The 22,161-nt window shown below is 45.2% G+C and overlaps 2 protein-coding genes across 2 annotated transcripts; one reads left to right on the forward strand and one right to left on the reverse strand.

Annotated features, from left to right (window-relative positions):
- Positions 1-2,508: 2,508 nt before the first annotated feature.
- Positions 2,509-9,399, reverse strand: VPS18 (VPS18 core subunit of CORVET and HOPS complexes). The gene is made up of 5 exons (XM_010215915.2): positions 9,250-9,399; positions 7,405-7,546; positions 7,168-7,259; positions 4,601-6,471; positions 2,509-3,871 (listed from the first exon to the last, which is right to left on the reverse strand). Exons 1-5 carry the CDS (start codon positions 9,338-9,340, stop codon positions 3,143-3,145), a joined length of 2,925 nt encoding a protein of 974 aa, XP_010214217.1. The 5' UTR covers positions 9,341-9,399; the 3' UTR covers positions 2,509-3,142.
- A 6,833-nt stretch (positions 9,400-16,232) lies between these two features.
- Positions 16,233-20,785, forward strand: RHOV (ras homolog family member V). The gene is made up of 3 exons (XM_010215926.2): positions 16,233-16,428; positions 19,618-19,676; positions 20,053-20,785. Exons 1-3 carry the CDS (start codon positions 16,233-16,235, stop codon positions 20,491-20,493), a joined length of 696 nt encoding a protein of 231 aa, XP_010214228.2. The 3' UTR covers positions 20,494-20,785.
- Positions 20,786-22,161: the final 1,376 nt, after the last annotated feature.

A 22,161-nucleotide genomic window follows, 5' to 3' on the forward strand; every position in this document is an offset into this window, starting at 1 on the left:
GGGACATCTAGCGGCTTGTTAGAAGTTTGCCTGCTGCATTTCCAGTCCAATCACTTAGCTTGAAGACAAACCACACAGCTCTCAATGTTTGTTAGCAATTTCCAACTAGTGAGGCCAACAGCAAGCACTTCTGAAATTCTTGAAAACCTACCATAACGTACACCCTCCATTTCTCCCCCAGCTCATAGTATTTTCCCAATCCCTGACTTGACACCTAAGAAGTAAGGGAGTAGGCACAGGTTTGCTTTTTAGACCTTACCTGCACAACAGTTTCTCCAGGATAAGCCTATCATGTGAAATTAAGCCAGTATAATTATTTTGGCCTGGATTTCTAGTGAAATAGGTCTCTCACCCACCCTTCTGGTTAAGTTGTTATCCAACTACATTAAATGTTAGTGGTTATTCACACAGACAAGACCTAAGGCCACATCATCCCAACAGCTGATACATAGTTAATTCACAGGTAAAATAAACCATACCTGTGAAAGTGTTAACTCTGTTAAGGAGAACTGACTTCAGAAAGGTAACTGCTGAGATTGTAAGGAGAGAAGATAGAGAGGAGAGAAGTGTGGTTCTGAAAGCAAACAGAAAGATCTTGCAGATTGGATATACAGGAGAACAGTGTGCACCCACTTCCCTCTATTCCCTCTACCCCCCACAAACCTCTCACCTTGTTTGGTGCATGATATTCCAAAACTGCCATGAAACACAGGTGCATGGTTAATCAAACTTTTGGAGCTTGTGATGACGTAAGAGAAATTCAGAAAATACTGCATACAACTCATTAAGGAAAATCTGGTTTTGTTGCTCAAGACTTGAAGGGTTGTTTTTTGAGGTGCTTTATCATCCCACCTTGGGCAAAGACTACTTGCTGTTCTGCAGTTCCCACATACACACTCTTCTTCCAAGCATAACTCCCTGGAAGGATATACAAGCAAATGACATTTCTCCTCTTCACAACACAATAGAAACACTTACCTAGTTATAGCATAAATTGACTGTTCTGTAACACCAATAGGAAAAGAATGGAGGGCTACAATAATTCTATTATATCAGCAAAAGCATGCTGCAAATGCCCAAAAGTGAAGAGACGGAACAAATAATAACTTCCCAAAGAACCTGCTTTAGGGTGAGCTACTAATATTTCCCCTGAAGGGCTGAAAACTGGTCACTGTGGCTGAAACTGGTTGTAGCTGCTGTTGCTTTCTAACGACATACACAACCTTAAACATCACTCTGCTTACATGAAAAGATAATGATTCACGAGTGGCCAGTTATAACAGGTTTAATGCTGACCTTCAAAAGACATCGTGTGTAGTTTTCATCACACATTCTTCTAGTAGATACATCAAATTATTCAAAGCAAAAGGGTATCTAGAACCAAAAAAAAAAAAAAAAGCATATGGTTTCTAAAACCAGCACCTCAGTGATTTCTGATAAGCTAAAAACACTTACAGGTAGCAGCAATAAGAAAATCTATACCATGGCTCCAACATCAAAATGAGTATTTCAAAACCTCAGATCTTCCTACTGTCAGCTCTGCATTTTAGTACTCATGTCATTTGCCTTAAATAAAATTCATCAATTACAAGGTAAAGTCCTCAATTCATGAAAACTCCCTTGAACTCTGCATTGTTATCAAAATCCCTTGGTCAGCTCAAGAAGGAAATCAATTCATATTACCTTTAAATGATGTAAAAAACCTTTTCTGAAGTCTTATCAGCAGGGTGATCAGTTGACCAATACAGGTAATCAAGACAGGTCCATACAGATATAGCGAAGACCAGAAGAGATTTTTCAGAGAACAATATTTTGTCCTGACTTAACAAGAATATATATTTTTTTTCATTTCTATCATTCCATTCCTCTTCTAATTGCTACCATTGTGATTCAGGCTCAAAATCCATAATGAAGTAGAAGTTCGTTAAAACTTTAGTTTCCTCGAAAGTAAAACAAAAGACCCCACTAAGATCCTAAAGAAAATATTTGTTCCTCCACCCACAGTAGTTACCACCACTATCTGAAAGGAATTTTCCAACTCAGAGGAACAGACAGAAGCAATGGCCTTTAGGCATCCCCAGAAAGTATCAAATACAGTCACGAAGGCAAAAGCTGCTTGGTCACAAGGTACTGGCTTCAAATGGGAAGGCAAATTTAACAATCAACTCACAAAGCTCTAACTTGAGAGAATCTATATCTATAAATTACTCTATTGTAATGTTCAAATGCAGCTTTAAGAGCACCAGGACAGAGTAATGCAATGGGCAACCTAACATTCCTACTTGCAGAGTAGCAGTTGAAGTCATTTATCAATTTTGATTTGGGACGCAAGTGAAACTAAGACTTACTATATAAAGACAGTCATGTGCAAAATGGAAATGATGTGTGAACTGGCTAGGAAGCATGCCAAAAGCAGTGAAGAGTCACTTCGGCTGTACAGGCTTGTTCAGAAAGCTTGTGGGAAACAAATTACACCTCTTGAATTGCAGGCAAATGCCTTAACTGTATTATGAGACACTCCTGCTTGAACATTATACACAGTCTTATATTACATTGTGTAGAAACATGTATTTCTGTAGCATATTTACAAAACATATACGCAAGAGTTTCTCCTTTCATGTTCTCTCAGTGTACATAGTTACAGACTCTCAGCAAAAAGGAAACCAAAGGCAATTTTAGCTTTGAAAGTGATGAATGAAGTCTATGCTGTTAAGTATTTGTCTCTACCCTTCCCTTCAAGGTTGTCTTCATCAAAAGAAATACCACACAACATAGAAGCAGTCCAGGTGAAAACCAACAGAAACTATAGGCTGTTCCCAGCTCCATCTGGGCAACAAGGCACTCCATTAACGTCATACTAAGAACCTCAGAGGAACAGCAAGTAGCAAACATCGGTGGGGGGTAGAGGGAGATTCCAGTAAGTTAGTTCTAACTAATTTTCAAGTCTGTACCCAGCCATATCTATTGTTCCCCATTTTCACGCCTAATTCACCGTGATCCTGGTAAAAAGACCATGATGTTCTTTCCTTAACTCTACAGAAGCCATTTGTGTTCACACTTCTGGAGGTTACATTCCCACTAGTAGCTTCACAGGTAGTGAACAAAACTGCTCTGGTGTCATGACAGTTATGGATCCGGAAAGCTACAGCCAGCTTTGCATCTCCTCTTCATACTTCTGAGGATCAATAAAAGGTTTGTCTATGGACCGGATCATCAGCTCCCCACAGTACACACATTCAGCTGCCACAATATCATCAATATCAGCTTTGATCTGTTCCCGGCTCTGTTGCCCCTTCCCTAGGCTAGCAGTATCTACATCCTTAGGACGATGATGGCTCTTAGAGGGCTGGCCAGTGGCTGCCAGCTTCTTTTGAAGATCTTCCAGTTTTGCCTGCTTATAGGCGGGAAGGTTTGGAAAAACTGCTTGGAGGAGACAGTCGTAGTGAAACATGTGGCCACAAAGGAAAAGGTAAAAAGGGCGGTTTAGAAGTGGAAACTCACAGGCAGCACATTTTTCCTGAGGTTCCACAGAGCCATACTTGTTTCTCATTTCCTGGATGTCTTCTCGGATTCTCTTGGCACTCTGCGTGGCTTCCTCCATCTCCCTTTTCAGCTCCTCAATGTGCTTGTTGTAGTCCTCCAGAGAGTTGCAGATTGCCTCCTTGAAATGGTCAATAGTCACAAAGTCTGGAAAGAAGGGCAGGACATCTTCAATCTTCAGCAGGGCACAGCTGGAGAGGCAGGCCATTGCCTTCTTGACATCCTTCTCTTCCTGAACAACATGGCGAGCAATCTTCAACCAGAGTTTCTTCCGAAGTTCCTCGTCATCTTCAGGGAGATCTGCACAGGACTTGGCAAGATCAACATCCACCTGGAAGTTGAACGGACAAGAAAACCGAGATAAGCTTTCCTCTTTATTCCCCATTCAATTTCAAAGCCTGTTGTCCATTTGAAGAGACACGAGTAGATAATTTCTGTTGTTGTCTAGGGCTGCATTACTGGCCTACCACTTGTTTACGTGTCAAGCATGTCCAACAGTATTCCTGTCCAATATCATTCCTCCAGCTAGGTTTGTTTGCCACACAACAGAGGAAAAATCCCAACACTAGACTGAGGGCAAATCTGTGTTTCTGTATCTTTGCTGGCCATACATTCTAATGAAGGGACAATAAGGTCAAGGAAAAAAAAAATACAGCACTTCTCTGACAGCCAGACTAAGCCGACAAAGGCATTCTCCTGCGATAACTATTCCAGCAAGGAATAGGAAGCAATTAGAACCCTGAACGATAGCTATACAAGTCTTGCATAAACTCAGTTACGTTAAAAGAATTTGATGCCAGAGATGGAGCTTAAGGCAGATGGAACTCTCCATTTCTACCCCTCCACTTCCAATTATGGCTTCTCAGTCAGCTATTCACTTAAAACAGTTGCGGAAAAAAAGGGAAACCGAGTTAACACATAGGTCTTTATCCCTAGAACTTATTTGCTCCTATATAGTCAAGTTTGCCCGTGTTCTCTCAGTGCTTGTCCTTTATGCTGTAGCATGTCAGCTACAGTCCTTTATGCTGTAGCATGCACAAACACACACACACAGGCACACCTGCAAAGCAAGATCCACAGCCTCCTCATATAACTCCATCACTTTGTAAATATGGACACAGGCACGGTGGTGCCCATGTTCTGCACACAAGCGCAGTGCATACTTCAGGTCATAGTGGATTCGGTTTGGGTTGGTTCCCGCTTGCTCCAGATATGACAGCAACGAGTCTGGCCGACACAAAGCGTAGAGAGACAGCAGATAGTTGTGAATGGCTTGCTGAGTTTCCTCCAGCTGATAGACACAGAACTCCATATATCTAATGGCTTCATTGATCTGCTGAGTGCTGGCACTCTGGCTGTAGTTAACAAGGGCTGGAATGAGGTTCCTGGCATCCAGTCTTGAGCCCATAGAAATCCAAGCATCAACTACCTTCTTAGGAATGTGCTGTATGAGGACTGGAGAGAACTTGTAGAACAGCTTCTCATCTCTGTGTCTAGACAGCACACTTAGGGCTTCATCATATTCATCGTGCTGGCAGTGGTGAGCTACTACTCGCTCATAGTCCTGCATGATAACTGCAAAGTACACCATGTGCTCTGTGTCCCCATGACTTGCCAGCAGCTCATAAATAGATGTGCGGTTATTAAATAGACAGTCTTTGTTCTTGGGGCTCCCCAGGAAGGTGCGAAACTTCTCCCGTGTATCCAAGTAGAGATTCCGCTTTGAGGAATCTCCTTCCAATATACCTAGCCAGTTCAGGTAAAGCTCTGTTAACCATGTGGTCAGCAGAGTGGTCTGTGTCTTCTCAGAAGGCTTTAGGTTGCTTAACTTCTTAATTAGAAACTCCATCAAGGCCTCCTCTTGTTTGGCTTCAATGAACTTAAGGGCAATTTCCTCAAAGTAGTTCTGTGTCAATGCATAACATTTAGCACTGTCTAGATACCTCTTGTTTTGGAAGCAGTGCTCTGCCTCTTTTGCCAGCACAATATCTAGGCACTCTGGACGATCTTTACAATACTCTTTGGCTAAATCAAACTTGTTCATGTTCATGTACATTTTCCACACATCTCTAGATTCCCGCTGGACGTGGTAGCGGAACACTACTTTCTCCGTGTGGATCCATATCTGCTGGACAGTGGGATCTTTGATCATGCGTGTTAGTGTGCCAAACTTCTCCAGGAAGAGATCTTGAAAAACAATTTGCCCATTCAGAGTGCATACAGCCTTCACCCCATCAGGAAGCAGCAACAGAAAGTGGAACTGGGTAAGTACGATAGAGATTGGTTTGTTCACAGTTATGTCTATATCAGAAGGATAATCCCAGACCCGTTCCTCACTCAGAATTGACTCGGGTCGGCTATAGTCCAGTGTGCCATACAAGACACCATTTCCCATCATCCAGGCAAAGGATCGGGGGTTAGAGCGCAGTTTTGGGGTGTAGAAGGCTATTTCACTGAAGCCAAAGGTGGCTGGAAACTCCCGGAAGCTGGGCAAATAGTCAGCATGCATAGCAAATATGGAGCTGAAGCCTTGATGCTCTGTCCCTTCAGGTACCTTGCCAACAAACTGGAAGAGTCTTTTTTGAGTGGTAGCTATAATAAAAAATTTTCCTTCTATCCCTCGTTCAATCTCCAAGCAGCAGACTGGGACAGGTCCCGATTCCTCTTCCAGAACGTAAACCAGTCTGAAGTACTGGTCAGGGTTAGTGCTGAAGAGGCCTCCCTCGCTGACAGAGATCTCAGCCTCATAGATCTGCCCCTGGGCTGTCCCCACCAGAATAGGCCCAGTATTGGTCTCTGTGCCTAGAAATTTGTTCCAGCCCACGCTTTCAATCAAGTGGCCTTTCCAGCGAGACAGTGCTCGCACTTTCTGAACACTTCTGTTTAGGTAAAGACATTCACTGGTGTTCAACGCAATCAGGAGATGAGAGCCTGCCAACAGGAGAAGAGCACAGGAAGAGAACAAATTTAGATTGTACTTCCACAAACTAATTTCACGAGACTTCTCAGCCTCATATTTGATAGGCATTGATACCAACGTACTTAATCCAGGATTCCCCTAGGCACCTGCATTCAAAGAATGTAGGGAATTCCCATACTGGATAAAAACAGTGGTCCATATGCCACAAGCTAAAATTAAAAGTCCTAGATGCTTCAGTGTAAAAGCATTCTTCTATTATGCCAAGAAATGCTCTAGAGACAAACAATTCTCAGAGTTTTTCTTTCATCTCTGGCAAGTAGTGATAGTAACAAACAGTCTTTCCTCCCCCCACTGCCTTCCCTTTTTTAAAAACAACAACAACAACAACAACAAAACAGTCTATGCTACAGTGAATTGCAAGAGTTCTTTTAGAAATTCTGATACATACATACAGCACCGGGCAACTGCAAGGATTTCCTGCATAGGTTTTGGCAGCCTTCTTCAAAACAGTTCGATTGCATCAGCATTCATTTCAAGGAACTCAAAAGCAAAAATATACACATAACAATTTTTTTCTAATAGCTGAGAGGCAAATCAATGGACTAAGGCCCTAGGCAATGGAGTTCAGCCCACAGAAGAACCACCTGCCTGCCTTCTTTGTAGAAGGGAAAAGAGACTAGGTGATTGTATGTAGTCCATTGACTCACCTGTGTGGTCCAAAAACATCTTGTAGACTTTAGCTTCATCTTTGCGTCCCAACTCTACTTGATTAGGTTCATCTGGTTTCCCAAGATCAATCCTGCAAAGAGAAACCATGAAAGCACACTACTGACAAAAGTCTACATAAACACAATTTCTCACACTTTTCCATATATTTCGAGTAACTGTTTTTTAACAAAAAGCACAGAAAACATACGATAACTTCAGGTCACTGGTGGAATTACCTGAGAAGAGTGTCTTTGCCGAGGCTCATACAAAGCTGGTTAGAGGAGACCACAAGGCTGTTAATTTTCTCTGGAGGAGTGAAATCAATCCTTTGCTTATTAAATATTGGTGTTTCCTTTTCCAGTCGTGCATTCACATAACCTGGAAAAAGAAAACGTGCACTTAAGCTCCTCATACACAAACAACTCCCCTTCCATACTACATGGAAATCTAACCTAGAAAGCAAGAGGGACCATCCCCAGCTCCGAGTTTTACCCAAAAAGGAGTGTGCTTCATGGAGTGTGACCATTGGGAGCAGCACTGACATTGACGCATAGCGGAAAACAAAAGTAGCAATATATGCCTTACTGTCTTCCCTTTGTATCAGGCTAAGCAAAAGCAAAACAGATGTTGCTTCTGTCAGATTAAGGAGCTTCAATATTATGGCTTGGTCCTGCTGGCTGAACTGTGGATCAAAACACGTAAAAAAAAACTCCTAAAAGCTGGAATTTCAAGCAGTGTCACAGCTAGCTGTAGGGTGAAGTGAGGTGAAAAAAAAGGGAGAGAAAAAAAAAAAAAAAAAAGAAAGAGAACATCTCCAGCAGGCAGCAGGCAAAACAAAGCTGCCTGGGCCAGCAAGGAAACACAACCTCAAGAGAGAAAGGGAACAACCTAGCATGTTTGCAAAGGTGTGTGAGGGGAGGAAGGGTTCATGCTTGTTTTCTAAGCTTCAAGCATAGTTCAGATCAGCACTCTGGACTCTTCAAGATGTAATCACTTACAATTAAAGTAGATATAGGTTCATCACCATAAACAAAAGGAATTTAATTAGTGTTTGTAACAGGAGGATGTACTTCTCTAGCTTCCACTTCCCTCGACAAAGGGGAACGGGAAGTCTAAATCACATAATACAACCCTTTCAAACAGTCTTCTCCACCCTGACCTCAGCATCCCTTTTCTGTTCTGGTCAGAAGAGTGGGAGCATTTCCCAATTTGGTTTCTGGAAAAATCTGCCTTTTTAAAAAAAAAAAAAAAAGATAGAGCTTTAAATTTGCTCACAGATTTAATTTTACCAACATCAGACAAGTCTACAAGATCAAAGTAGGTCCTTTCATGGTGAAACTGCAGCATTTGAAGTTCACACCTCAGGAATCCTCAGTGCTTGCAACACCAGAGTTACCATTTAGTTATCGACAACTTTGAAAAGCACCTGTGTTGTACTGGGAACAGCTAACTGAAGAGGAAAAAAAAAGGAGGGGAGGGGGGAATATGTTTTACATCTTCCAAGATTTCCAGGATAACATTAAGGGCTGCTTTTCATTACGAACTGTTTCCATTTTTTTTCCCCAAAATCAGTTTGCTTAAACTCCAGATTTGTTCAAAGCCACCAGTGCTAAGTGCTTCAAGAACAATTATAGCCACAATTAGGCTGTTCCCTTGCAATCAAACACCTTCCACACTTCCTTTGCCAACATCATTTGTCAGCAAACAGGCAGATTTGTCAAAAGTAGGAAAAACACAGTTGAACAGAGTTTTACAGCAGTCAATAAGAAAATCTGAACTGTTGAAAATATAATCCTCAGGCACACACCTTATATCAACAGTTTTGCTCAATAGCTACTCAGGGCACTTTGTTTTCAAGTATCATTCATTACACAATAAAAGTAACTATGTATGTTAAAAACAAAAACAAACAAACAAAAAAAACTCCACGAGGATCACATCTACCTCAACACCTACACTCTAGTTGGCCTGTATGTATTTCCCGCTCCCGACATGCGGAGCACGATACAATTCATCGGTTCTTGCAGCCGCGCCCAGACCGCCCCTCCACAAGCAGGCCCCGGCGAGGGCCCGAGCCTTACCGGAGTGCGGGATGCCCACGGCGGCGCGGCTGGGCGGCACCGAGGCCGAGCGGTACAAGGAGTCCTCGTACTCGTCCAGGATGGACGCCATGGCCACCAACAGCCGGTAACGGCCACCAACGGCCGCCGGCCCGCAACCGACACCGCCACTTCCGCCTGCGCTCAGCTGAGCCGCGTCACGTGCCCGCCCGGCGGCGCTCTGCGCCTGCGCCAGCGCGTGGCCCCGTCTCGGGGCGGTCGCCCCGGCATGGCGGGGCTGGGGTTGTGAGGCAACGAGCATCGATCTCGTGATGCGCGCAGGGATTTTTCTTGATGTTTCTGTCGCGTGTAAAGTGAATACAGATGTGCAAATATGTCCTGGCATTATGTGTATAAAAACGAATCTTCACAGCACTTTTTTTTTTTTTTTAGGTTGCCTAGAGACGTACAAGTATCTCGTGCTTTATACAGAAAGAAATAAGGTTTTCGGCACACTGGCAAACTAAAGCAGTTCCTCCTGGCAGCACATGAGCCACCAGTGGGGAGCACCACCGATGTACTTGGTGGCTGGCCGTGCACAAGCAGACACTTGTCCCCTGCTCCTCCTCTGCCTTTTACTGGCCCCCACTGTCCTGCAAGCTCCGTTTCGAAGGCGATGCCCTCACCCACCTCAAACCCACCAACGTTTCCTGGCTTCTCTGCCTCACTGCGGCCTCCTCCCTAGAACTGAGCTGAAAATGCAGGTCCTACGCCAGCCCAACTCCTGGCCTGGCGAGGTGCTGCGGGATCATCTCTCTAAACCCCTCTGAGGCAGCCTGCACGGAGGCACTGACAGGAGCCTGCATCCAACTGCCTCCAGCCTCCACTCATCGCCACCCTGATGGGGCACCTTGGGGTGAAAGCAGCACAACCACATTGCTTTGTTCCCCGATCACCACAAACAGCAAGTGCTTTCCTTCAGTTTCTGTAAAGCTGCACACAAATAACATAGGTTTAGGGAAACGAGGTAGGAAGGGACTTCTTGGCTTATCAGATCCAGTCTCCCTCTCTTGCAGATACCACATCGTAAAGTTTTTTCATTACAAGCTCTGTCTCAAAGTGTGGGTACTTTTTCCTCTGGCTGCTCCAGCTGGTACCTGTTCCAGGTCCTCCTTTCTGTCATAATTTTGAGCTCTAATTTCTAGTCCAAATAACTCATGGGTAGTTTGAGCCCATTTGTTCTTGTTCACCTTTAGTGTACAAGTCCTTCTCCCATTCTGGCAGTAACTTCCTTCAGAAAAATCACAGCCAATGTTAGCCTGCATTCTGATTTACCAGATCCAAGATTTACCAAACCAAGTAATTCTTTCACTCTTCTTAAAAGGAAAGCAATTAGTTTCTTGGAGCATCCTTCTCTGTATCAGTTGCATCTTCAGCTAATCTTTATGGAACACCAATGAGCAGAATTGCCCTCTCGTTTCAGATGAGGTCTTCCCCGTTGCCTTGCTTATATGTTTTGTCTTTTGAAGATCATTAATCTCTCTCACTGTGGAATATTCCTTCGCTGTGATCCACTTAAAAAAAATCACATACGTAAAACCTACATGCATGTACATTCCCCCAAAACAACAACCTACATAACATGGTAACAAAGACATGCCATACAATAACGTTCCCAGATATGACTGTAGCTGCTTTGAGGAAAATGTTACAGATACCTATGGCCCCCCACCCAATTAGGAGACCTTTTCCCAACAGCAACACTTCCCCAGTGAGAAAGACAGCATCTTTGAGTGACATGTGTACAGTTAATACAGGAAAATAAAGTCTCAAAGTTGTGAACCCATGGGTGTCATAGTTGCCCAGGATAACCTGCACTGGAGCCTATCCATATAGGAAGTCATTAAATAATGACTAATTTATGTTGGAAAGGATCAGATCTTGAAATGAGCTTGCAAGAGCCCACTTCCTTGCCATCAGCCAACCTACCAAGCTCACAGTACTCCCAGTCAGAAACAAACTTCCTGCAGACACTGGATTAGGCCAGAGCAATGTACATAGACCTAATTGTCACAACTCCTAGGACAGGTCAAGACATTTTCCCACAACTGGACTTTCAAAATCTTTGTATCCTGGGCTTGTGTATTCCAGAAAATGATGTCCGTCATTAAGCATGGCAAACTTGATGAAACTCATGAGAACCCAGTGAATGTAACCGGTAGGTACCAGAATGAGCATATGAAAATGAGGGAGAAAGAACAGGAACATCCTCTAGCAGCAGGAAAACCTTCCCCCTGCAGTCAACACTCCGTAGCTAGGCCCTCAGTTCTGATCCTTGAAGAACATTTATGTAAGGTAAACCTGGGGACTGAAACAGAAAAGTCAAAATTGCAGACTCAGCACAGACAGTGATCTTGCAACATCTTACCGTTTTCTTCAAGCTGGCTATTCACCTTCCCCTTGCTAATTCCCTCATCCCTTCCTAAATGTTAATGCCTTTCTCTTTAATTATCTAATTGATGAACAGAATTAAATGAAACTTGGAACATTGTCTCCTAGCCTATCCTTAATCTGAATTTTACTGTTTCAGATTTTTAAAAAAGGGCTTTGAGTGCCTGAAGCCTTGTCCACTTCTTCAAAGTTGTCAAGTTGCTGTAATAAGAGGTGCGCTGTTTCCAGCAGGTGGCAACATACATCTAAATTATTGATGCATCATCATAGTGCTGGGACTCGTTTCTGTGCAAGTCACACAGAAAGTGAATTAGCCTTTGAGAAAGGCACTGAGTACAATATAAATGCGTATTTTTCCTTGAAACATCTAATAAAATATTTCATGTGCTAGCAGTATTGTCATCTAATTTTAAAATGTAATATAATACTGTTGTAATAATTTTGGTCTCCACTTAACTCGCCTGGCAATGAATAGGTGAGCCAGCACACCTCCTGCATCCCCATGGCATTGCTTTTAGTTCTGGAGAGCGGTGAAGGAGACCAGGGCAGGTGGAGCTGAATTCTCACGTTGTTTCTCTGCATATTTGTTCTCCACAAGTCGCTTTAAAACCACACACCTCCAGTGCTCAACATAAACTCCCACTAACTCCTACAGAATTTTTATGTGTATTTATTGCTATGGACTCAGAAACTAAGGAATTTCTGTTAATCGAGAAAGCTACATGGGAAGGAAAGTACTTGGGTGATTTTTCCTTTAATTTCAACTGGGAGCATTTTTTTGTGAAAAACAGAAACCTAATTATACAACGACTTGGACTTTATGGCTACTTATGCCTCTGCAGAGTTGTTAGAAAATGATAAAAAGCAGCACTTTACATCACAGATAAGAGTGACTAGACAATGTATGCCACCAGGGAAACGCTGGCACAGGCTTCACCTTTTTGCCTGCCACTTCTTTTAAGTGCTAATTGCACTTGATTTTTCCCAGGAAGGATATACGCGCAGGTGCATGACAAAATGCCCCGTGACTCAGCATTAGTTGTCTTTCTCCTTGTGATTATGAAAGCAGCAGCCCAGGCAGCGGGTGGATCTTGACTTCTTCAGCAGATATCTCGGCATCTCGTGATCCTGTTTGCTCCGGCGCTTGCACGCCACTTCAGCCCCTCTCTTAATCTAGCTCTCCACCCATCCTGCCCCTGTTCATGGTGACATTGTCTTCAGTTTTCATCAACCTTCTTTTTGTTTTCTTATTGTTTTATGTTTCCCGCTGTGAAAGGATTCAGAAATATGATCCAAGAGCACCGTTTGCGAAGGGAGTGTATTGACATACACAACCCGTTTGAACAAACTCAGGCGAAACCAAAGGCCTAACCAGGCTTTGCACCCATAAACCATGTTTAGAGTAGCTGATATATATTTCTCTCCAGCTCTGGAAGAAGGAAACCCTGGTATTTCTAAAACAAAGATCTGCCAATTCACACAGCGTGCAATGCTTTATTTTAGGCAAAACTGAATAGTTCAGTAAGCTTTGCAAGAAATAGTGGCTCCCATTCTGTGTCCTGTGTCTTTCGGGCAAAATGAGAGGCTCTGTAATTTGGTTTGTGGCTATTTGTGGCTGAAATTACAAATGAGATCAACAAGAGAAGCAGAAAATGATGGTGTCTGAGGTGCCCTATTCCTCAGGAGCCAGTGCAAGTCAAGACCACTAGGTACATAAAATCTCAGTATCACACTTTCCCAGTATGACAACACTGCCTTTAAGAGGGGAAACTTTATGGAATAGTTTGAGCAGATCCATAGATTTGATCCCACTACAAGAGGCAAATCCTAGTTTCCTATTTCACTCATCATCTAAATGGGCACAGTTAGCATTTTTAATGTAAGTGTGGACTTCTGTTTCAGTCTCAGCAAGAAAGCAATAATAGAAATGTGCAGAATAGCAAGTATCTTCATCAAAATGGCTGATTTTTTAAATAAGAGGACTCTGTGCAGATGTGCAAAGTTTGCTGAGTGCTGAGAATCACATACTGCCTAAATACATAATTTGAATTTCTACTGTTTATCTAATGAAGTAGCTTTTCTCTTTGTTTTTAATAAGAAGCTACAATGATAGTGCAGCCCAGCTGAGTAATGACTGAACACTAACAGTACCTGAAGCCTATATTTGGCCTGCCTGAAAGGAGTTTGATCTTCTGCGCTTAGTTCCCAGTGTTTAAGCATTCATTCCATGAGGAATCCCATCATAATTGGTACTAATTTACATTCCTGGGAGAGAGGCCAAGCACAGCCCTGCAGACTGCACATGGCCCACTCAGCCGGGGAGCTGATGTTGGCACGAAGCGTGCCGGGGAGGCAGCGCGCGATGCGGTGTCGCCGTGTGCCTGGTAGGGGCACAGAGCCTGTCCCCAGGGCTGTTGACCCGGCACAGCAGCTCTGTGAACAGGACGGACTTTCACTGCATGAGCAAAATCTTAGAGAAATCTTACAAAAGATTCCTTTCTGCATTATGAAACCATATCTACATCTTCTGTTTGCTGTCGGAGCAAGACAGGACCTGGGAAACAAACCTGTGGGAGCTGCCCTGTTTGTTTGCTTAATCACTTAGTTTAAATATAGATTAAAAATCACTTAAGCTCATCCACAAGTTAAGTACAGGCCAGCCAATGGCTGTCCGAAACTGCAGAGAAACCACAGTCCCAGAAGCAAGAGCTTTTGGGAAAGAAGGAAAAGGAATTCTGTCACTGGTGCTGGCAACAGTTCATGTTCCTACTAGCCCTCTATTCCTAGGTAAGCAGCAAAGAGGAAACAAAAGCTGCCAACTTCTTTTCATTTCTTCCTTCTGCTGCTGCTGGCACTTGCCAGAAGTCAATAATTCAATGGATAATCCCCCTTTTACATGTATTTCTCCCAAATAAATGGAAATGTCACAGTTCGTAAAATGTCACCACATACTTGAAGCATGTGCTAAGAAACTGCTGTGGGATCTGTTTTCCCTTTGCTCCCTGGCCTTGCTCTGGCAGAGGGTGTCACCCAGCTGTGTTCCTCTTGACGGTCCTGCCTGACCTACAGCCACACCTCGCCTGTTACTGAGGGTCATCTGTCCCAGGGATTTCTGCAGTCATTCAGCTGGCACCAAGTAGCGCTGAGCAGGGGGGCCCTGGAAGGAGCTCTGTGCAAACCGACCCACTGAATTAGCAGCTGCTTGCTGAAGCAAGGCTGCCCAGCATGAAGTTCTAGCAACAGCCTAACTCATTTTACTGTCCCCATTTTTGTTGGTATGGAAATGTTAAGAAAAAAGTGCAAAAGAGGGAGATTTAAAGCAAACTGCTAGAGCCAAGTGCAAAGAAGAGGCGCTGTTGCCCGGTGCCATTTTCACAGGTTATCTCTGGGCAGGGCATCTGCTTGGGAGAGTGGGACCGGCCCAGGCTCCTGAGCCTGAGGAGGTGCAATGCTTATGGCTCTATGGCAGCCACAAGGAAAATCATTTCAGTTTGTGCATGGCTTAGAGACCTCAACATAGTGTTCCTGCAGGTGAGACCCTTGGGGGGCTGCTCAGCATGGATGTGAGCAATGTGGGAGGCTCACGTTCTGGGATGCCTCCTTGTAGCACGATGCTGTCTGGTGCAAGCAGGTCCCTTGTGTCTCAAGCCCAATGAAGGACGCTATGGAGCTAAAATGGTGTTGCTCCTTGAGAGTCTGAGTTTAGCTTCTCTGTTAGGAAACAAGCCCACGTTCAAAGTTGATTTTGCAATGTTAAATATTGTATGCATGGAAAACTTTCCCTCCAGTGTTTTTCTCTCACTTGGTGGTGTTATACGGGTTGCAGTGGTTGCTATGATAGTGTGGCTGCCTCATTGCTTTCAAGTGGTCTTCTCCTGCTCTTTCTGTTTAGTTGGTTGTTTGCCTGCACTTTAGCCCAGGGCAGGGATGGAGACATCTTCTGTGCTCCCAATGCACAGTGTGTTGGGTGAGCTACTGGCAAGGAGTATAAAACAGGCAGTATACTTGAAAACCCTGTACAGGTCCACCTAGCTGGGAAAATACACTCCGTGGCTTTTGCCAGCAGGTAGCAACAGCCGAGCTGTGCCAGAAGAACCCGCTAGCGGCAACCGCACAGGCAATGGATGTGATACCGGTTTTCGATCTGCTCTCACGCTGCTGACTGGCCCAGACGATCTTATCCCCGCGGGGCGACCTTGGCTGGCGGAGGTGCTGCTGGTGGCGCTGCCAGGGGGATAGAGCGGCTCCCTCTGTACGGGGAGTGGGGCTAGCACTGGGACAGGGGCAGTCACAGAGGCAGGGACAGGTAGAGGGGCAGGGACAGGGGCAGGTAGAGGGGCAGGGACGGGGGCAGGTGCGGGTGCAGAGCACGGCCCGGGGGCGGCGCCGCGCGAGGGGCCGGGCTGCGCACGGCGGCGGCTGCGGCGCTCCCGGCCGCGCCTCAGTGCCCGGGCGGCGGCGGCGGCGGCGGCGCTGGGCTCCGCGCGCGCTCCCGGCAGCAGCCCGCGCGCGGCATGGCCGCGGCGCCGCGGGGCCGGCCCTGAGCGCGGCGCGGGCGCGGGCGCGGGGCCGCGATGCCGCCCCAGGAGCTGCTGGACTACCCGCCGGCGCTGCGCAGGCACAGCCCGCGCCGGGGCAGCGGCCCGGAGCTGGGCATCAAGTGCGTGCTGGTGGGCGACGGCGCGGTGGGCAAGAGCAGCCTGGTGGTGAGCTACACCACCAACGGCTACCCCGACGAGTACCAGCCCACCGCGCTGGACACCTTCTCAGGTAGGCGGCGGGGCCGTGCGACAGCGGCCGCCTCGCTCGGCTTGCAGCCGCGCAATGGGACGGTGCAGCTTGGCGGGGGCTTCCCGGCTTAGACTCACTGCTGTGAGGTGCGCGGCGGGGCGCGCTTTGCAGGTGCCGCCCCTGCGGACCGAAGCCCAACAGCGTTTTCAGCAACTTGGACTGAGTCGCTTGGATGTTTTGTGATCCCTTTACCCGGTGGCAGTGTGGATTTTGCAGCTTTGAGGAAGAAGCAAGTGTAGACAGGGCACAGGCATGTGTCAGGTTGACTTTCCAGTCCTGTGATGTTGGGCTCCTGCCTGGTTCGGTTGTGTTATTATGCATAAACAGAAGAAGGGGGTTTAATGATTTATTTATATTATTTAGTTTCATAAGTATCATGCCTTGCACTTTCTAACTTCTGCTGATCTTCAGTAAGAACTTTTTTTTCACACATGTGCCCTAAGGCTAACACCGGACAGAAACTACAGAAAAATTGGGAGCTCTAAAAGTCTGGCTAAAAATGCTTGTCTTATCAGCTGATGAATAGTTACAGTTTTCTACTTTTGTAAAATACTGTCTTTCTCCCTGCTCTCCTCTTCTTTCCAACTCCAACTTATAATATGAAATCCAAAAATATAGAAGGCCCTTGGAAATATTTTTTTTCTTCATCTGGTACAAAGCTGCAGAGCAGGATGTGACAGTATAGATGGGCAGGTTAGAGATGGGCTCAGGTCAGATCAGGAACTAGACTTCAAATGTGTCATAGTCTCGTGGACGCTTAGAAGGAGCATTTTGTATGTCTGAGTATCCTCCTAGTCACTACTGTGTTGGGAATTCTTTCTCTGCCTTGAGCCTCTCTAAACTCTCCCACTGTCACTTGAGGGAAATGAAGTGGGAACTTGCCGCTGTTACAGGGTCCAGCGGCCCTTTGAGAACACATGTAAGGAGTCCTCAAGTCCTCCAAGGGAAAGGCAACTGCTCTCCCTGCTGCCTTCATGTTAATGCGTTCATTTTTGGGTAAAACAGGCTAGAATTTACCATAATTGTTAGCATCCAAATTTTTTGAAAGGGAAAATCCTTAATAAAACAATCAAGAAAGGCAGAGGCAGCATGAGTCCAGTGACTTTCCTATGAGCAGCAAGTAGTTTGAAGATAGCTGCATGTAGGTGCAGCCCCACTATGAATGTCCAAGTACTGAGCCTGGTTTCCAGAGGAGTGTGGCATTTGAGACTGATATAAATCAAAGATATCATTAAAATGGGTCTCCCATGGTTCACTTTATGCTTATCTGGGAGGAGAAACAGGGATATTTCCCTTCCCATTCCTACTTTTAACCTGGATAAACTTGAAGAAAGTCCCTCCCTGAATTCACATATCCCAGTTCAGGATCTTCATCAGAAATTTAAACCCTAAGTCTGAGCAGTGGATCATAAAGCCGGAACCAGTTAAAGGAGATAATAAGAAAGTCTTATGTTACTCGGGGAACAGCACTGGAAAATGGCCAGTGACCCAACCACCTTTCCCTGGGTGCTACCTAGAGCTGGGTGTCACTGCTAGGTAGGGCAGTGATCAGCAGAACGTGCACCCTGTGACCTGTCCCCACCGGGCTGTCCTGTTCCGCCTGCCCCTTCCCTGCTGTACCGAAATCTGGAGGGTGTGTGAGGGTGGTAGGGAGGTGGCAGTCGCTAGCAGTCATGCTAGCAGCAGGTGCGAAACAACTTTGCAAGCGTTGGAGCGGGAGGTAACGCATGTGGTAGCTTTCTTCTGAAGACTGCTGAACATTTCAGAGATGCTAATTAGTCCTCTCAGCACCCTTGTGAGATAGAAGAAGACAGATACTAGAAAGGCAAATGCCCAGTGCCTTGACGAGTGAGTCAGGAGCGAGCAGGCTCTTTGATCAGGAACAGGTTTCTCTTCCTCCTCTGAGGCAAAGATATGGTAACAGCGCAACCCCTTCCCAGCCACAGGGAAGGGATGGCTTTCAGCTGCGCCACGAGGAGTGGCACCACTGTGCGCACCCATCCCTTCCATTCTCTTCCTTTGCTCTCAATCTCCCACTAAATGTCACTTCATCTTTTGTCCCATCTCCTTCTTTGTTTCCAGCCTTCTCTTGAGGAGGAGTGCTCTCTCATATTAAACAATTCAGGTCACTTGTTTCTGTCACTTTTGTCACCTGCTAATTACTTTAAGAACACCAAAAGATTGACCACGCTTTTGTTCTTAAAACAACAACAACAACAAAAGCCAATGAAGCCTCCTCCTGGGCGCAGAGAGAGGGTTTAGCCACCTGGTGTCAAGTGCCAGCCATTGTCACTTTAGCACAGGATGTCTGCCTCTTTTCATGAGAGCACAGCCACTTTAAAGTGATTTCCAGTGCCTCCAAACTCTTCCTCCTTTTCCTCGGTTTTCTAGCCAGTCTCTGTGGTGTCTGTGCTCTTACACATCTAACAGTTTCATTCCAGATCTCCATCAGAGGAGCCAGCCCTCAATCTGAGTCAGCTGATACCACATAAAGGCTTACTGTGATTAGGGAATGAAACGGGTGCACACCTTGCATGTGTAACTCAGCACTTCTTCAAAAAAATGACTTTAGATTTTTGCTTTTCCTTAGTTTAGATACTGCTGGCAAGGCTCTTTTTAACCTTTTTTTTTATGGCTGAACTTCTGGCTTGAATGAAAGAAACTCGAGCAGCTTGTTTAATGGACAGTAATTTGAACTGTCACCCTGGGCCAAAAAGCTGGGAGCAAGTTGCTGAAATAAATTCCCAATTTGTGTTTATCTGTGTTTGCTCTCTGGGAGTGTGGCAGAGGAATATCAGACTGCTCCCAGCGCACCGTTCACCTAAGGGCTCTCTCTCTAGAGAATCTGTTGTCTAATAATAGGAAAACATCCTTTCAAAATGTCAGGAAAAAAAAAAAAACCAACCTCCCCCCAAAAAAAAACCAAATCCACCCTAACACTCAGGTGGTAACCAAATCAGAAACTCTGTTGCCCTAATGTTCCCAGTGCAAACTTCAGATATTTTAATGAGGTTTTCAGCAAGACAGACAGCTATTACGGACTTCAGTGACTTCAGGAAATCTCTTCAATGGGATACAAAACAGAGTGCATCAGTGTGTGTGTTTCTACATGTGTAAAGTGTTGTAGATGACTTCCTCGGACTAATCCTTATTCTCCTTCTGGTACAGTGCAGGTCCTGGTGGATGGAGCCCCTGTCCGGATCCAGCTGTGGGACACTGCTGGACAGGTAAGCTCTATCAGAGGAGCTGCCAGCTCTGGTGCTGCTGGGCAGGAATTACTCACAGGGTTTTGAGGCAGGCACTATTTAACTGGGAAGGAAGGAAACACACTAGCCCAGCATTAAGCATCTGCTGGTGTGACAGTCTTAAGCGACTGCCAGACGCCTGCAGCCTGGACCCTTGTGTATCAGTCATGGTATGGCCACAAAGTGGTGATGCCCTACCGAAGTGATGAAGTGATCAAACCAAAGTTTGATCAGCAAAGTGATGAAGCCATGAGGCCTTTACCTCTGAGGGGTTGCTATCCTATCTGATATGTAAAAGAACCACTAGGACAATGTGCTATTCAAGTTCAAACTAATATTTTTTTCCCACTTTCTACAGGAGGACTTTGACTGTTTGCGCTCACTCTGTTACCCAGACACTGATGTCTTCCTTGTCTGCTTCAGTGTGGTAAACCCAAGCTCTTTCCAAAATATTACTGAGAAATGGATTCCTGAGATACGAACTCACAATCCCCGGGCCCCAGTGCTGCTAGTGGGGACACAAGCAGACTTGAGGGATGATGTCAATGTCCTTATCAGCCTGGACCGCTACCATGTGAAGCCTGTGCCCAGGCCTCAGGCAGAAGGCCTAGCTGACAAAATCCGCGCTGAAGCCTACCTGGAGTGCTCGGCACTGACCCAAAAGAACCTCAAAGAAGTTTTTGACATGGCCATCGTCAGTGGTGTTGAGCACAAAGCTCGACAGGAAAAGAAGATGACAGCCAAAGGTATCAAAACCCTCTCGAAGTGTCGCTGGAAGAAATTCTTCTGCTTTGTCTGAAGCTGCTTTGCGGTTGGGCGGGAAAAAGAAACACATGACGCCAGTGTTGGCTCCGCACCTTCTTGGAGTGACTGCTCCTATGGCCCCAGCAAGGAGGTTATGATAAGCTGCTGGGCTTGGAAACTTGGCTTTTGCTGGGTTACAGTATCAGATGCCTAGGAGACATGAACTGGATCTCCATTGTACCAAGATGTGGATGGTCCAAGGCAGCTATAAGTACCTGCTGGACATGTCTGTAGTATCCCAGACTAATGGGAGCCTTTGATACGCAAAGACTCAGTACTACAGAACAGGCAGGTACCTTATATCGTTCAAAATGACTAGCTTTTTCTCTGAAAGAAACACACTTTCAAAGTTCTGACCCAGCACAATCCATTTCTGGTGTAAAGCTGGGGGGAGATTCTTGGTGTCTGCCTGTGCTTGGGTGGATTTACAGACTTGGCCAAGAGTAGGACAGGGGTGATTATGGGGAACTGCAGCATAGTGTAATATAGGCAGGGGAGTTTGTAAAGTAGGACTCAGGCTTCCCCTCTGTTTCTGCCTTCTAGAACAGGTAGAACTAACTTGGCTATGAAAAAAACAGCACTCCTTACAGGCCCTGTTACTGTGAGTACTGTCAAGAAGGTTTTTCCTCAATAAAGACCATTAGCAGACTGAAAAGAAAATGCACTGAGAGCTGCATTAAGCTTAAGAAAAACATTCTCTGAAGAGATCTCAGCACTCCAGTGACAGTGCTCTAGCCCCATTTTAAGAAGCAGTCACTAACTTTGGGTGACCTATTTTGAAAAGAATATGTGTAATGATTTGGGACAGACAGAGGATGAAGGGCAGTGATGAGGGGCTCTGTCTACCTAGCAGAGACTGGACTCTGCCAGTAAAGGGTTTGTAATACTACCAAGACGTGAAAAGTAGACAGAGTCAATGCATGTAAATGAAAGGAAAAGAGATGTAGTATGGAATAAAGAAGGTAGAAAAGAAGCAGATAGAGAAAAGAAAGAAGTAAAGGGAAGGAAGGAAGGAAGATGGAGAAGGAATGAAGAAGAGCAAACACTGTTAAATGAAAGTTGTCATTCCACTTTGCTGTAGAAATTTTGATGCTAATATTCAGGAGATTCTCTAAGGAACTGGAAAATTGCTAGTGATCTCATTTTCTAACAGTTTTATTGTCTATGCAACAAGTTACAAATCAAAAGGAAGGAGTTGGAGGGAGAGGGGGAGTTGTTCTTGGACAATGAAATCCTCAGGTTAAGATCTATGCAGGAGACCAGAAATTACCTTGTATCTTTCTTCCTAAGGTAGCAGAACAGGAATGGAGGAGGATACAGAGCTCTTTGTGTTGTGCTCCCCTTTCTTAAAAATCACAGCTTGCTCTGCTGAAACCAAAACCAAAGGAAACTCATACTTGCATCTATTTCTAAAACTTATCTCATGGAGACATTTCGCTCTGGCTTATGTAGCAAAGAGCATATCAAGGAATGCTTTCAGAACTCAGGGGCTTCACTGAAAATAGCCAAGGCCCATCTCTTTGGAAACCCACTGGAATAATGTGACAGAAGGGGATACAGTTGTGAACTGTTTTCCCTGCAGTAGAAGCACATGGACCTGGACCAGAGCATCTGTACAACCAGAACAATACAAATAATGCAGTGCAGCTCTGGATCCAAACGC

This window comes from Tinamus guttatus, unplaced genomic scaffold (assembly GCF_059628265.1).
Source record: "Tinamus guttatus ecotype Peru unplaced genomic scaffold, ASM5962826v1 Tinamus_guttatus_pri_ptg000089l, whole genome shotgun sequence".
In the NCBI taxonomy this organism is placed as follows: Eukaryota; Metazoa; Chordata; class Aves; order Tinamiformes; family Tinamidae; genus Tinamus; species Tinamus guttatus.